General features: G+C 63.1%; 1 protein-coding gene across 4 annotated transcripts in view; it reads right to left on the bottom strand.

The window, feature by feature from the left end:
* Positions 1–8,478, bottom strand: part of PAX7 (paired box 7) — a 72,425-nt gene extending 63,947 nt beyond the window's left edge. Inside the window, exons 1-4 of one of the 4 annotated variants that reach the window (XM_077311464.1) lie at positions 7,966–8,478; positions 4,872–5,107; positions 4,135–4,264; positions 1,075–1,209 (exon numbers count right to left, since the gene is read on the bottom strand). In XM_077311464.1, the coding sequence (XP_077167579.1) occupies positions 1,075–1,209; positions 4,135–4,264; positions 4,872–5,107; positions 7,966–8,050 (586 nt within the window). In that variant the 5' untranslated portion in view covers positions 8,051–8,478. The remainder of the gene's footprint in view (positions 1–1,074; positions 1,210–4,134; positions 4,265–4,871; positions 5,108–7,965) is intronic. The other 3 variants (XM_077311467.1, XM_077311466.1, XM_077311468.1) reach the window with 3 other exon arrangements.
* Between the last annotated feature and the right edge of the window lie 5,726 nt (positions 8,479–14,204).

Raw genomic sequence — 14,204 nt, 5'->3', positions numbered from 1 at the left:
CCCGCCCTTAAGCAGCATTTTTTTTTTTGAGAGAGAGAGAGAGAGAGAGAGAGAGAGAGAGAGAGAGAGAGTCCTCCAAGTCACATTTCTTTCCACATCCAGGTTCTTCACAATCTTATCCCAGAGAGCAAAACCCGCGGAAGTCAGTCGCCTTGGCCGAGCGGCGCCTCCCGTCTGAATGGAGACCTTCCCGCGCCCGGTGTCCGTTCAGACCGTGGGAAATGTCCACGGCTGGTGGCTGCACAGGGCTCCACTTGACTTAAAGAACACTTCTCTGGGATTCGCCATTCATTATCAGAATCGCCCAAGAAAACCCAAAGGGGCTGAGCAGATTAAACATTACAGCAAGGACGACGACGGGGAAAGGGTCATGCAGGGCCTCTGCAGCCTTCCCAAGGCCGCATTTGTCGCCCCCCCCCCAACCGCAACAGCGCTCTGTGCAGCCCCGAAGTTTTCGTCGTGGGCTGTGGGCATCAATCCCGACTGTGAGCAAAGGAGCCAAGAAAGGTCCTTTGCTGTGAATTCCCCGCCTCTGACAACCGCTTCAGCCGCTACAAACTTCCCGCTCAAAATGTCGCCCACGGCTCTTGGCCTCCGAGGCGCCCCCAGCGGCCTGGCCATTGAGCCGCCCTGACGGGCGAGGGCAGAACAAACCCTAACTGGGGCCAACTGTGTGGGGCTGGAATGCGGGCGCAGAGCCCCGGGAGGAAGCCTGGCTGGCTCCTCGGACTGCAAAGACGGCTCTCTCGGAGAAGCTGGGGGGGGGGGGGCGGCCGAGTTGCCGCCTCCATCTCCGGCACCTTCACGCAAGCCAGGCTCCGTCTGGGGAGGGAAAACGGAGCCTCCGCGCCTCGTGCTGGCCGCCTGCCGACCTTGAGCAGGCCCGGGTCTGTGTCGGCACCCGAGGAGACTCCCCAAACAGGCGTCGAGCCCTCTGGCGTCGCCTCCGACCGCCCGGACTCTGCACGATGCTTTTGACTTCAAGAATAACCCCAACCAGCCTCTTTGTCCCGGGAGGCGCAGATGCACCGCGTTGGGGGGGGGGGGAAGGAAGGAAGGCGGGTTGCGCTCTACCTTTGTCACCCAGGATGCCGTCGATGCTGTGCTTGGCCTTCTTGTCGCCGTCCTCCTCCTTCTTGTCGCCCTCCTCCTCCTCCTCCTTCTTCCCGAACTTGATTCGGAGCACGCGGCTGATTGAACTCACTAAACCTCGGACAGTCAAAGACAGAAGAAGAGAATATAAGCTGGGAGCGCGGCGGAGAGGCCGGCCCAGGCTGCTCGGCCAGGCGCCCCTCTGCCCCCCCCTCCCCGATGGGATTCACTGATACCCCCCTCTTCCTTGCAGTGGGGACCCGGAGCGTTTCCCGTCTCCCTCCTCTCCTCTGCTTTATCCTCCCTGCAACCCTGTGAGGGAGGCCAGCACCTGACCAGACTAATGGGAGCTTGAGTAGGGATTAGAACTCAGGACGGTCAGATGTCGGCTCCGGCACGCTGACCACTGGCCCACGCTGGCTGTCGCTGCCCCGCTCTCATCCCCACCGCCACTGCACACACACACACACACACACACACACACACACACACACACACACACACACACACACAAAGAGGGAACCCCCCCCCCAAGCAAAGCCTGGGCCCAGGGGCACCTTTGAGGCCAACCAAGTTTAATGCTGGTCGAAGCTGAAGTTAGCAGAGGGGCTGCCGGGGGTCAGCTGTGGAAGCCGAGAAACGCACATTCGCCAAGGGAGTACTTGACTATTTATTTGTGAACTTAATTCTATTATTAGTGAACCTAGAGCTAAAGAGACGACTCCTCTTATCTAAAGAGCTGGATGGGGAGAGATGCGGAGGCGTCCCTCGTGTTTCCGGCTGCAGGACTGGAGGAGCCGCGAGAAGACTCAGGAAACAGGAAATCGCCCTCCAGGGGGTCAGGTGGGAGATCCGAGGGGACGGTCAGAGAGTTCCTGTGTGCAGCCTCTCCAGTCAGGGGGCATGCACAGAGTGCTCTCTGGTTCAGGCCCTGCTCCTGTCCTTCTCTGGTGTCAGCAGACCCCTCCGCGAGTCACTTAAGACAGACCCGGCATGAGCCAGGGGCAAAAAGGCACGGGAGACCCGCCTTGTTCCAGGGTCATGAAGCATCCCCCTCCGGGGCGCCATGTGAGCTTCATAAGGCTTATACTTTGAACCCCCCTTTGGACGCTGCCCCCCAACCCCCTCCCCCACTCTCCCGGCAGCCCTCGAGCCAGACGCCCCCAGGGCACCCCGACCCCTGCATCACTGTCGGCACACCCCGGAAGCCCCGGACTTCCCCAGCATGCCGTGGCCTCCCCCTTCAGACCAAACCCGGCTCCCCGCAGCACCTTGAAGACCGACAGAGTTTAATTTGGGCAGGGGGATTCGTGTGCAGGCTGAACCGAGGGCGAGCGTGCACCCGGAAGCTTACCACCAGGGTCCAATCCGGCTGGGCTTCGAGGTGCCCTGGGACTCCAGCCTTGTTCTGTTGCTTCAGACCAACACAACGCCCCCCCCCCATCTGTTCCCCACAGTGGAAAGATCTCCTCGGGCTAGTGGGCAGAGGCAGGCGGGGAAAGACCCCCCTCCCCCCGCCCCTGGACCTCAAAGGGCACCCGCCGCGCCTTGCCTGAGACATCCATTTTGCCAGCCGTCCGCAGCCAGCTCCAGGGCTTTCCGGGGCAGCTCCTTCCAAGCTGGCGGCTCTCTTAGGAGGGCCACACGGGCCCCCCTGCCACAGGACTGGGGGGGCACCAAAGTCTTCAGGGAGGCAACAGGCGAGGGAGCGAAATTCCGGCTTTGTGGCCTCACATTCGCACCTGTGGCAGATGAAGTGTGCCGCCCCCTTTGCAGAGCCACAGCCGCCCTGCGGGTGCCGAGTGAGGAGGAAGGGCCAGCTGGGACCGAGTGTTCCTTTCGTGCTCTTCGCACCTGACCCCTCCCCTTGGGACATAAGGATTTTGTGGCTTTTAACCAGGTCGGGAGGCAAAAGTGGCCCCACTTTTTAAAAACCAGACTCTCCCACCAGAGTTCAGGAGTGCCCTGCGAGGAGAAAGGGGGCTAGGGGGGTAACCCTGTCAGCTGCTTTTGGACTAACTTGTTTTCGCAGGTCGACTCAGGTGGGTCTCCGTGTTGGTTTGAAGCAGCAGAATAGAGCCCAGCCTAGTTCTGTCACCTTTAAGAGCAACCAAGGTGGACTCAAGGCGGAAGCTGCCAGGCCAGGCTTAAAGGTGTCCCTGCGCTCAAACGTTGCTCTCACACATTTTACAGGAAGGAGGCTGTTTTCCCCTCCACCTTGGCCTGCCCCAGAACGCCCATACAGCAAGCATGCCCCCGACGAACGGTTTTTGTGCCTGGGCTCTGCTTTCTCACTGCCAGGACACTAAACTGAGACCAAATGACACAGTGGGGTTTCCTGCGCTTTTTGTGATCCCCCCCCCAAAGTAACCTCTCTCTCTCTCTCTCATTCTTGCCCCTGCCCCTGCCCCTGCAAGAGACTTACTGACTTCTAGGCATGATGAGGCCAAAGGGAGATCTTTTCCTTGATTCCAAATGCAAACAGCCCCCCCCTCTCCAGGTCCGGCTGAACGGAGTCCAGAGGCCAAAAAGCCACACTGCCGGACCACCAGCGGCAGGAGCCAGCCGGACGGGCCTTCCAGCCGGACAACTAAATGGGTTTATTTCAGGATCCCATCCTGTGTGTTCCTGAAGAAGTGCGCGTGAAATCTCCTGCGCAGAAGGAAAGAGGCGTCCCTGCCAGACTCCCTGTGTTCTGCTGCCGCAGACGCCCCCCCCCATCTGTCCCCGCACACAGAAGGCTAGCACACCCAGGGCCCTCGCTCAGCCCTTCCGCAGACAGGCAAGGGAGGTTCTCCCCCTTCCTGTAGGCCCAGGATGCCCAACCCCCCCCCCCAGGGATCGGAGGTGGTCGAATCCGGCAGTGCCAAAAGCCAGGCTGGACAGGTAGGACTTTGCAGCTTTTAGAATTGCACAGAATTGGGGGGGGGGGATGGCAAGGGGGCACTTCAGGTGTCCAGCCGGCTGTCGGCGGATCAAAGGCGAGTCCTTACTGGAGGATCCGCTCCGGCCCTGGAGTTGGCGGCCAGGCTGCCTTCTCACCTGAGGGGACGGTGCTGCGGTCGCAGTGGCCGTCTTTGAGGAGCCGATCCCGGATCTCCCAGCTGAACATGCCCGGATTCTCCCGCTTGTACTCCTCGATTTTCTTCTCCACGTCGGGAGTGGCAACCTGCTTTTGGGACCAACGTGCCGTTGAGGAGGGGGGGGGAGGAGGGGGAGGAGGAGGAAGGGGGCGGGGGAGAGAGAAATCCACTTTTAAATTTAAACGTTTCCTAAGCCTGGCTGGGCCACCCCCTGTAGGAAAAGGGCCCGTGGACGCCCCCCCCCAACCCCGGGCAAAGGATCGCCGGGCTTTCCCCGAACCCCACAAAAATGGGAAGCGGGCACCCCAGCGTGATCCTTAGGAATAAGGCCGCAACACTTGCACGCGAGTAAGCCCCACTAGGCGCTGCCTTGTCTTTCATTTCGTTGGGAAAGAATTTCAACGCCGGGTCCGTCTCTCCCCGGAAACTGGCCCCAGAGCAAGGCGCGAGATTGACTTCCGAGCAAACTCGTCCAGCCCCCCCCCCCCCCCGTGAACCGCCTTTCCTTCCTCTTCCTTTGGCCACTGTGGGATGCAGGCGTAGCCCCCCCCTCCCCTCCCCCAGCCGCCCGAGAGGGTCCGAGGTAGCTGCCAGGCGGGCTAAGCCCGATCCGGGCGCCCGCTTCCCACAGAGTTGCTGTGCCAGGGTTTCCTCGCGGGTAAAGGCGCCGCTTCCCTCTCCCCTCCCCGCACTCACCCTGGGCTTGCTGCCCCCGATGGCTCCGGGGCGGATCGAGCCCGTCTCCTGGTAGCGGCAGAGGATCTTGGAGACGCAGCCGTGGGACACGCGCAGTTGCCGGGAGATGACGCAGGGCCGGATCCCGTGGTGGGCCATCTCCACGATCTTGTGGCGGATGTGGTTGGGCAGCGGCCGCCCGTTGATGAAGACCCCCCCGAGCTGGTTGACCCGGCCTTGGCCCAGCGGCGTCGAGACTGCGGGGAGAGAAGGCCGGAGAGTTGGCAGAGGCGGCTGTGGGGGCTCACGGGAACTCCTAGGGCCCCCCCCAGGCCTTTTCCCAGCGGCCCCCTTCGGTGGCTTCCCGGCAGCGGCTGCCCAGAAACGGGAGTCGATCCCGCTGGGTCTCTTTCGAAGTCGCGGGTCACTGCCTCCCCCCCCCCCACTCCCCTCCCCTGCTTACAGCCCTGACGCGGAGCAAGTCCCCCGCAATAAGGGCCTGGCCTAAACCGCCTGGCCTCCATGCGACCGGAGCAAACGTCTCTTCTGTTTCTACACTGAGGGAGCCCCTGAAGACATCGCGGGGGGGGGGGGCGAGGGCGGGGGGGGGGGCTGCAGCGATTTCCTCCGAGGTGCTCCGGCGAGATGGAGCCACTCCCAGCGACCGCTGAAGGCCAAAGCTTCTCCCGGCAGTCGGCGCAGGCCCTGAGCAAGGAGGGGGTCCCCCACCGCTTGAGGATGGGGGGCAGCTGCGCCCAGCTGCATTAGGTTAAATTCGGGACTGGGGGGGGCAGAAAAGGCCAAGCACCGGCTCCGTGGGCAGGCAGGTCGGAGCTAAGGTTGTCCTCCCGGGACACCGCGATCCTTAGGAAACACAGCCGCCGCCCCCCCCCCTTCGGGCTGCCGGCTCAAGTCAGCCTCTCCCCTTCCACGGGACTCTCCCTTGAGCCACCTGTGTGTGTGTGTGTGTGTGTGTGTGTGCGCGTGTGGGGGGGGGGGTAAATGACTTTGAGAACTTGCTTAGTCTGAGGAGGAGGGCCTGCCCTCGAAAGCTCCCGCCTTGAATAAATCTCGGTTGGTCTTCAAGGTGCCTGACCGGACTCTGATTCTATTCTGCTGCGAAAAGCCCCCCCCCCCCCCCCCGATATTTTCCTAGGCAGGCTGCGGCCTTTGGAACTTGGCCGGGAATGAACTCCACCCAACACTTTGAGGAAACGCGCCACGAATCCGACCCTTGCAGTAGGAGTTGGGGGCTCCTCGGAAGTAAGCCGCGTTGAGTCCGGCGCAACTCAGCAACAGGCGTGGGTTGGAACCGCCGCAGCGGCCTTCTGGAGCTCCCTTATCTGGATTCGCCCACCTGAAGCGCCCCTAACCGCCGCCATCTGCTCCGGGCCCCCCTTGGCCCCCCTAACCCCAATATATATGCTGCTAATTCCCCCCTCGGCGCCTCCCCAGCCGGGCCCAAGCGCCGCATCTGGCTGGGTTTGCTCCGCAGCTGTCTCGGTCGCTATCGCAGCCAATCTCGGCCCTGCAGCTTTCGAAAGAAAAACCAGAACGAAAGCGGAAAGCCCCGAGGTCCCCGCCCCGAACAAGCGGGCATCCCGGGCCGCAGAGGCCGAGAGGAGCCGCCGGGGGACGGAGCCGGCCCGGAAGGGAAAGTTTCCCGGGGGGCCGAGGCGACTCAGGCGCCGCCAACGCTGGCCTCCTTTGAATTCTTCCCAAGCGGCCCTGGCCGCAGGGCCCAAAATGGGAAAGGAGCCCCGGAGGTGCCTCTAGGCCGGCGGAAGGAGGGGGCGCCCAAGGCCAGGCCGCCCCAACTGTCTCCCGAACGATTCGGGCGCCCGGATCCCGTTCCCTCCCCCCATGCGAGGGAACCCGTTATTGTGTTTGCCGAGAGACGAGATTTCGCCGTCCCCGGCATGTGGTGCGGGGGGGGGGGGGGCAGAGATTGGCTGAATAATGTACGAATGAAGCCAGAAGGGAATGGAGGGGAGAGAACCCCCCCCCCCCCACGGCGCCTGGCCATTTCCTTAAAAATCACGCGCCGCTAATTCGGAGTCACTCGGCTCCGGGTGTCATTAGCCGCGGCTCACCGTCGAGTGGGCCCGCGCGGAGTGGAGAGGCCTGGGGCCCGGCGCCCGCGCCGCCTTGTCATTATTCCGAGTCATGTTGTACAAATATTTTGGTAATCCTTTGATCCCCTTTCCCCCGAACAGGCTGCTCTACTTCATTTGCTACAGAAAAGAGCCACTTCACCCAAATCCCCGCGGCGTGTGTGTTTTCGCCGCCTGCGTGGGTCTTTCGCCGCCCCCGCCCCCGCCGCTCCGCCGGCCCGGCCACTTGAGCACGCCCGGGACAAAAACGCTTTGCTTTAATAAATGCAGAGACGGGAACGGGGCGGGCTTAAGCCGGGCTCGGCCGCAGCCGGGGCTTTGGCGGCAAGAAGCGGGGATGGGATTTTTTTGTTGGGGGGGGGGCGTTCCGGTCGCTGTGCGGATTTTCTTTCTTTCTTTTTTTAAAGAATACCAAGGAGGGGGGGGGGAACCACACGCGAAAGAAAAGTCAGGCGCAAACGGCTGGCGCTGGATGGGCGCGACACCCACGGATTTCCACCCGGCTGCGGCGGGCCAGTTTCATTCCTTTGAAAAGCAGGATGCAGAGGGGAGGGGATCCACGAGGAGAAGGGAGGAAAGGGGGTACGCCTCCCCGGGTCTTTCCTGCCGAGGCGGGCTGAGAGGGGGGAGCGCAGACGGGCAGCCGTGGGCATTTCGGCCTGTCCCTGGAGAAACATGGAAGAGCAGGAGAGCTTGGAGCCCCCCCAGAGTCCTCCGTGCCGTTCACCCTCCAGCCACTCCCACTGGGGGGGGCGTCAGACTGCCCCCCAGGGTGTCCCCACAACCCCTTCTTTGCTCAGGGCAGCCGGACTCCCCGTCCAACCCCTGCGCACACGAGGCCCGGACTCTCGAGGCACGCATCTTCTCGGGGAAATGTGTGTGTTTGGGGCGGCGGGGGGGGGGCGGCGTTAAATTCATCCGCGCTTCCGAATTCCGCCGAAGAGAGCGGCGGGCCTCTGGGCGCCGGCCCCAGATCGCGGTCCCTGCCGCAGCCCACCTACCTTCGAGCGGGAATCCGGTCCGGGGATAATTCTGTCCGGGTGCGGGGCGCATCATCCTCGGGACGGTCCCAGGCAGCGCAGCCATGCTCCGGTCCAGGCTGCTGGGAGGGACCGCGAGGGGGTGGGGCGGCGGAGGGGCGGCCTCGGGAAGCCCCGCCGGAGAGAACCAAGTCCAAGAACAGACCCCCCCGAGCCTTCGCCGAAGGCGGGCGGGCCGGAGAAGCCCCAGTGGCGGGCTCCGCCGGCCTCTTCCCTGCCGCCCCCCACCCCCGGCTGCGGAGGCCCCCCGAAGCGCCGGGACCGGGCGGGGGTGCCAGGGACGAGCGGGCCGGAGCGTGCGCCTTGCAGGAAAGCCGAGTGGAGACTGGAGCCGACGAGCCGCGCTCCGGACCGCGCTGCTGGGGCGGAGGGAACCAGCCAGCCAGCCAGCCAGCCAGGCGCCCCCCCTCCCGCTTTTATTTTGTGTCCGTGTGGAGCCGCGCTCGCTCGCTCGCTCGCCCGCCCTCTCTCTCTCTCTCTCTCTCGGGGGGAGGGAGGGCGGGGAGGGGAGGGGGCCGATGCCCGCGCTGATAGGGAAGGCTGGAAGTTGGGAGGACGCCTGAACTTTCGCGCACCGCCGAGCCAGCGAGGAGGGCCGCCCGCGCGCTGATAGGCTCCGGGGCGCCGCCTCCCCTCCCCTCCCGCCACCGCGCAGCCCGGGGAGCGCCGACGCCCGCGCGCGACAGCCAATGGCAAGGGGCCTCGCTCGCGCTCTCCCGAGGCGCGCCCCCGCCCCCGCCCCCGCGCGCTCCCGGGCGGGGCAAGGGCAGGGGGAGCGGGAGCGGGCGGGTTCCCGTTGGGATGCCGAAGAGCCGCCTGGCCGCGAACTTTGCCTCGGGAGACGGGCCGGGAAGCTGCGCCCGAGGGGGCCCTCCGCCTCCTCCGCCTCGCCTCGGCCCTCAGCTTTTCTCCCCAAAAGGGCTGAGCAGAGACGGTGGAGGCCCGAGGGGACCGGCTCGGCTGGGGACTCAATCGGGAGCGTTCAAATAAAGCATTTTTGGGGAGGGGGACGCTCCGGCCAGGAAGATGCCCGCCAGGTCCCGCCGGTCTTCCTCACTCGGGGCCGGCCGGGGGAGGGAGGCACGAGTCCTCAGGGTTTTCACAGGGCTCGATGCCGGCTGGGCAGCTCAGTTCTTCCAGGGGCGCATCGATCTCCCCCCCTCCCCCGCCCTATACCGAAGAGTATTTTCTCAGGCATATAAGAACAATTAAATTTTTTAGATCCATATTGCCCCGAGCAGATAACAGCATTAAAACCAGCCTCCAAAGGTAGCATCTGGACCGGAGCCGAACTCTAACTCGGCACGTCCCCAAAGCCAAGCCCGCGGCCGCCACGACGGGTCCCTTTGCCTCTTCCTCCCCAGTCCTATAGCAGGACCGCGGCCTCATTCTGCCGGCCCTGCGGACCGCGCCGGATCCCAGCCAGGCTGCCCCACTGACCGACCGGGGCCTCCCGTCGGCGAAAGGCTTGGAGGCCGCTTGGCCCTCCTGCCTGGCCGGGTAAAGTGGAGCCAAGCTGGCCGAGTTCATGGGGGGGGGGAGGGAGACGCCTGGGCAGACCCCCGCTCCTTTCCCCTCGCCGCCTTCAGGGGATCGGGCGCCAAGTTCACCCCTCCGCATCGGCTCCCGGGAGAGCGGGAGATCCTAACTGTGCCCCGTTCAGAGGGGCGACTCACAAATATTCGTTGTGTGTGTGTGTGGGGGGGGGGGTTGTCCTAACATGATATAATTCTGTGTCATTTATAACTCTTGTGAAGCGCCCTGAGCCCCTGGGAAAGGGCGACATACAAAGAGAAAAACAAACACAAGGAGGGGGGAGGGGGATTGTCCACAGTGATCTGCTTCCTCTTCTTCGGGACTTTACAGAAGGAGGGCGGGGGGCGAGCTGGACCCCCTTCCAGGGTGTCCGGGAGCTCTCGCCAAAGCCGTCCTCGCCTTTCCGTCCGGGGTCGCCGCCGTGACGCTCCAGGGGAGCCCGCGCAGGGCCGGATTCGTTCCGTCCCCTCCCGTCGGAAGCCCCGAGACCTAGCCAGGGAGGGGGTGGGGGGTTGTCTTCCGCCGCGCTCCCATTCCGTTCGGAGCTCTGGCCGTTTGGCCGAGGGAGAAAAGGAGGCGCGGCCAGGCGAGAGGCGATGCCACCCAACCGCGACGACTGCCCGGCGCACCCGAGGGAGATGCGCGGGAGCGAACAGCGCCCGGAGGCTCGGGATGCGGCTCAGGGGGGCTGGTCTCTCTCGGTCTGCGGTCCAGGAGAAGGACCGCCGCGGGGCATGGGCTAGGGACCGCGGACGCACCGAGCGCCTCCCGGGCCGGCTGGAAACCGAGACCCCAGAGGAGAGCCCCCTCCCGCCCCGCTCTCCCGGCTCCGTGCCGCTGTGGGCCGGGGGACGGCTGCTCTGAGCAACGCTGACCCCAGGGGGAAGATTCGTCCGCAGCTGTCCCCGGGCCAGGGCGGGATCCGAATTCTCCCCGCGCCGACCATTGGGAAAGGCCGAGGCGGCTTAGGAAACACCCGTGTCGCCCTCTGGAAAGAGCCAACTTTATGTGGAGGAGGGGCTGGGGCTCCTGGGGGCAGCCGACCACTCGTGTCCGGAAATGCGCCCCCCCCAATTCGTCCTGGAAAGGATGCAAGAGCCGCTTCACGTTTCGCGCTGTCTCGAGGAGGGGGGGGGGGACACGCCCAGGCACAGGGGCCAGCCCTTTTTTCCTTTGCACGAGTCAAAGGGGGGGGGGGAGTGGGCCGCCTTTCTCCCTGCGATTGGGGAGCCCCAAGACAGGGAGGCGAAGTGAGGCCTGCCCGCTGGGCGCTACTCTCTGGGGCCTCTGGCGACGGGGCGGTGCGATGGGACCCCCCCCCCCAAGTGCGGGTCAAAAAGCGCCGCCAGGCCGCTCTTTGCCCCGGGGAGGGCGCCAAACCCGCCGAGTTGGAAGGGGCTTTACTTCCGAGCAAACGTGCCTCGGATCCGGCCGCAGTCAGGTGCGAGCAAACTAGCGGCCAAAGGCTCGCTTGAGCCTCCGAGTGCAGAGGATGGAGCTGTAGCCCCCCCCCCCCGCCCAAGGTCGGTGGCTTCGGGGGGGGGGGGCGGGGGAAGAGAGAAGGAAAGAAGCTGCCCGGTTTGCCCTCCTCCTTTCCTAGCAACCCCCCCGCCCCCCCCCCGCCCCCCCAGGGCATCAGTTCGCGTCTCTTGGCTGATCGAGGAGGTGGGGGAGGGGCTCCACTCTGGCTCGGACCTGGTTTCCGACACCTGGGGGGAGAAGAGGCCACGCCGCCCCCCTCAGGACGACCGAAATGCGTGTCTGGGCGGTCAGTGGGTCTTCACATTCAAACAGGGGGAAGCCAAACTACTGTACTCAATCTCGCTAAAACCTCCAGACGGCATTTCAAACAAGGAGCTGCGTTTTTGAAGGCGTTTTTGGAATGCATTTTAAACGAGTATTTGTGGGCGAGAGAGAGTCCTTAACAGTGTGGGCCTCCTCTGCTCCTCCCCCATTTTATCCTCACCACCACCCTGCGAGGTAGGCCAGGCTGCGAGTGGTTCAAGGTCAGGGAGCGCTCTCCCATGGCGCAGGCGAAATTTGGGGCGGCGTCTTCCGCTCTCGCCGCCGCCCCCCCCCCACCGCCTCCCGCTTTCGGCTCTTTCCCGGAAGGCGCCTTGCCTGGCTCCGGCGCAAGAGGACCCTCCCAGCCCCCCCAGCCCCCGCTTCGCCACTGCTCTGCTCCCCTTCATTGCGGGCGGGAGGGGGGGACCTTGTGTGGGAGAAGTTTCCGCCAGACTGGCAGCCGAGAAGGTTTCCCCAAGGACATTGCTGGACTTTCTGACCAGGAAGCAGCAGCAGCAGGAGGAGGCGGGGGGGGGGGGCGGCAGGAGGCGGGCAGGTATCCCCGAACCACTCCCTTTGCAAGAGGTGAAGCCCCCTTTCCGCAAGCCAGCAATTTACGCATCCTCTCGCTTTTCTTTTCAAAAGCGCAACGCGCCTATTTAGAGTAACCCCGGAAAAGAGGTTCTTTATCTAAACCAGGGATGGGCAAACTGTGGCCCTACAGATGTCCGTGGACTACAAGTCCCATGAGCCCCTCCTGCCAACGAATGCATGCACATCTGGAGGGCCACAGTTTGCCCACCCCGATCTAAACGGTCCAGTTGAGCTGGATAATACACAGGACCCCCCCCCCCTGCCGCGCAGCTGAGACAGAAATAAAATCATCCTGGGAGCAGATCCCACCTGTGGGCCACCCCTGCGTCCTCCCACCATCCAGCCACAGCGCCGCCTTGAAGACACAAGACTGGCACGCGGGGGGGGGGGGCTGGTGTGCGACGCCCAGAAACCTTTTTTTTTTACCAGCTCTGCGACCTGACGCGCTGCCCTCCCTTTTGCCGGCTCCTCCAGAGACCGACCGACCGACCCTTCCTTCCTTCCTTCCTCCCCTTTGCCAAGCGGAAACCGGACCAAAGAGCTCAGCCAGAGAAGCCCCGCCCCAATCAGCAGTTGTCTAGGCTCAGGTGAAACCCCATTGGCCCTTGGGGCCACCGGACACCTGCCGGATGGGCGGCTGCAGTACCACCTCCTGTCCAGGTGCGGCACCAAACTCCAGCAGAGGGCCGCCCCACAAGCAGGCAGGGTGGGGCAGAGGCTCAAAGGCTGAATCCTCACTGAGGATCCCTGACGTGAGTCTGCGGGACCATCAACCAACCTTTGCAATATTTACCTTTGCTGAGGAGGCTCATGGGGCGGGGGGGGGGGGTCCGGGAGAAAGAGGAAAGGGTCATCCCGACTGTTTCACTGGCTGCTTTCCAGCATGACCAGGGCGGGGGACCAAGGCCAAGGCGCATCCCAAGCCCAGGCTGGCAGCGCCTCTCCATTGAGACAGAACTCGTAGAAGGTTGAGCCGGCTGCCTATTTGTCTAGGTGAATTAAAAACACAATTCAGCTCCCTGGAGGGATCTCGTGGTTGACTTGGGTGCATTTCATAGTCTTAACACTTGAAAAATAGGCTTCCTTTATGGTGATACCATAATTTCCCCCCCACCGGAATATCAAGGCTTGATGCCCTTCTTCAGATTCCAGTCTCCTACCTGAACACTGTTCCCCATTTATTATTTTTGCCCATTAACTCCTTCATCATAGAGAATTAAATGGATTCTATTCCCATCAGAGCAGTTCCGGGAGATCAAAAAAGGGACATTTGCAAAGGGAAATTCCTCCCCTCCATCTCTTGGGCACTTCTTTCATTACACTTTTCCGCTCACCTGTGCTTGATTCTCCAGACTCCCCCCCCCCCATCATCATCTTTACACAAAGCGGGAAGAAGCAATCCAGCAGTTTGGTTCCGGAGGGAGGAGGAGCAGGCAGCTTGTGCAGGAGACGGGCCCTACGGGACGAAGCAGGGCTGGAGCGTTTGGTCTTTTCAGCACACTCTGACTCTCGAACCCTCAAGGTCACTGTTACCCACCCAGACGGGCAGCGGCTCTGCAGAGTCCCAGGCGGAAGTCTTCCCCATCCCCTCCTACTTGGTCGTTTCAGCTGGAGATGCCGCCTGGGATTGAACCGGGGACTTCCGCAAGCCCAGCAGAGGCTCTGCCCTTGAGCCACACACCCCTCCCGTTATGGGCAGAGGTGTGGTTTGCTTCCTCTCCTTTCCATGCAGCCCAGGGGACGAAGGAAGGCTGCCTGCCACTAGGGCCCCCAGCTATGGGCTGGGAAATCTCTGGAGATTTGGGGGATGGAGCCTGGGGATATTTGGGGGGGAGGGAAGCAACGTCAGCAGCTTATACGGCCATAGAATCCATCCTTCCAAGCCACCATTTTCTCCAGGGAAAGTGGCCAGTCACCTGGAGTGACATTCTAACAGCCAGAATATGTATTTTGCATCATTATATGTCCCCTTTGTGCAGCTCAGCCCTACAATAAATAAATAGCAGTAGATTTCCTGGTGCCACCTGGAGGCTGGCAACTTTATTTGTTCCCCCCACCCAAAAAATAAGTTTTGGCACCGAAACACTGAGGCGCAGCTGCCCTGGGGGGCACATGAACGAGTGAGCAGACCATCTCAGCACTGGGGTGGAGGGTCGCCAAGCGTGGGGCCTGCCGATGGTTTCCTCCTCGAGACTTGCCAAGAGCTTCCCTTCCAGGACAGGCTCGTGAGGTGCTTCTTTCCCTCCTTCTCCCTCAGACGCCGGAGGAGGAGAAGGTGTTGTCCA

Source organism: Paroedura picta, chromosome 15, assembly GCF_049243985.1.
Source record: "Paroedura picta isolate Pp20150507F chromosome 15, Ppicta_v3.0, whole genome shotgun sequence".
In the NCBI taxonomy this organism is placed as follows: Eukaryota; Metazoa; Chordata; class Lepidosauria; order Squamata; family Gekkonidae; genus Paroedura; species Paroedura picta.
The sequence above is the reverse complement of the archived record's forward strand: the minus strand, read 5'-3'. Positions and strand labels throughout refer to the sequence as shown.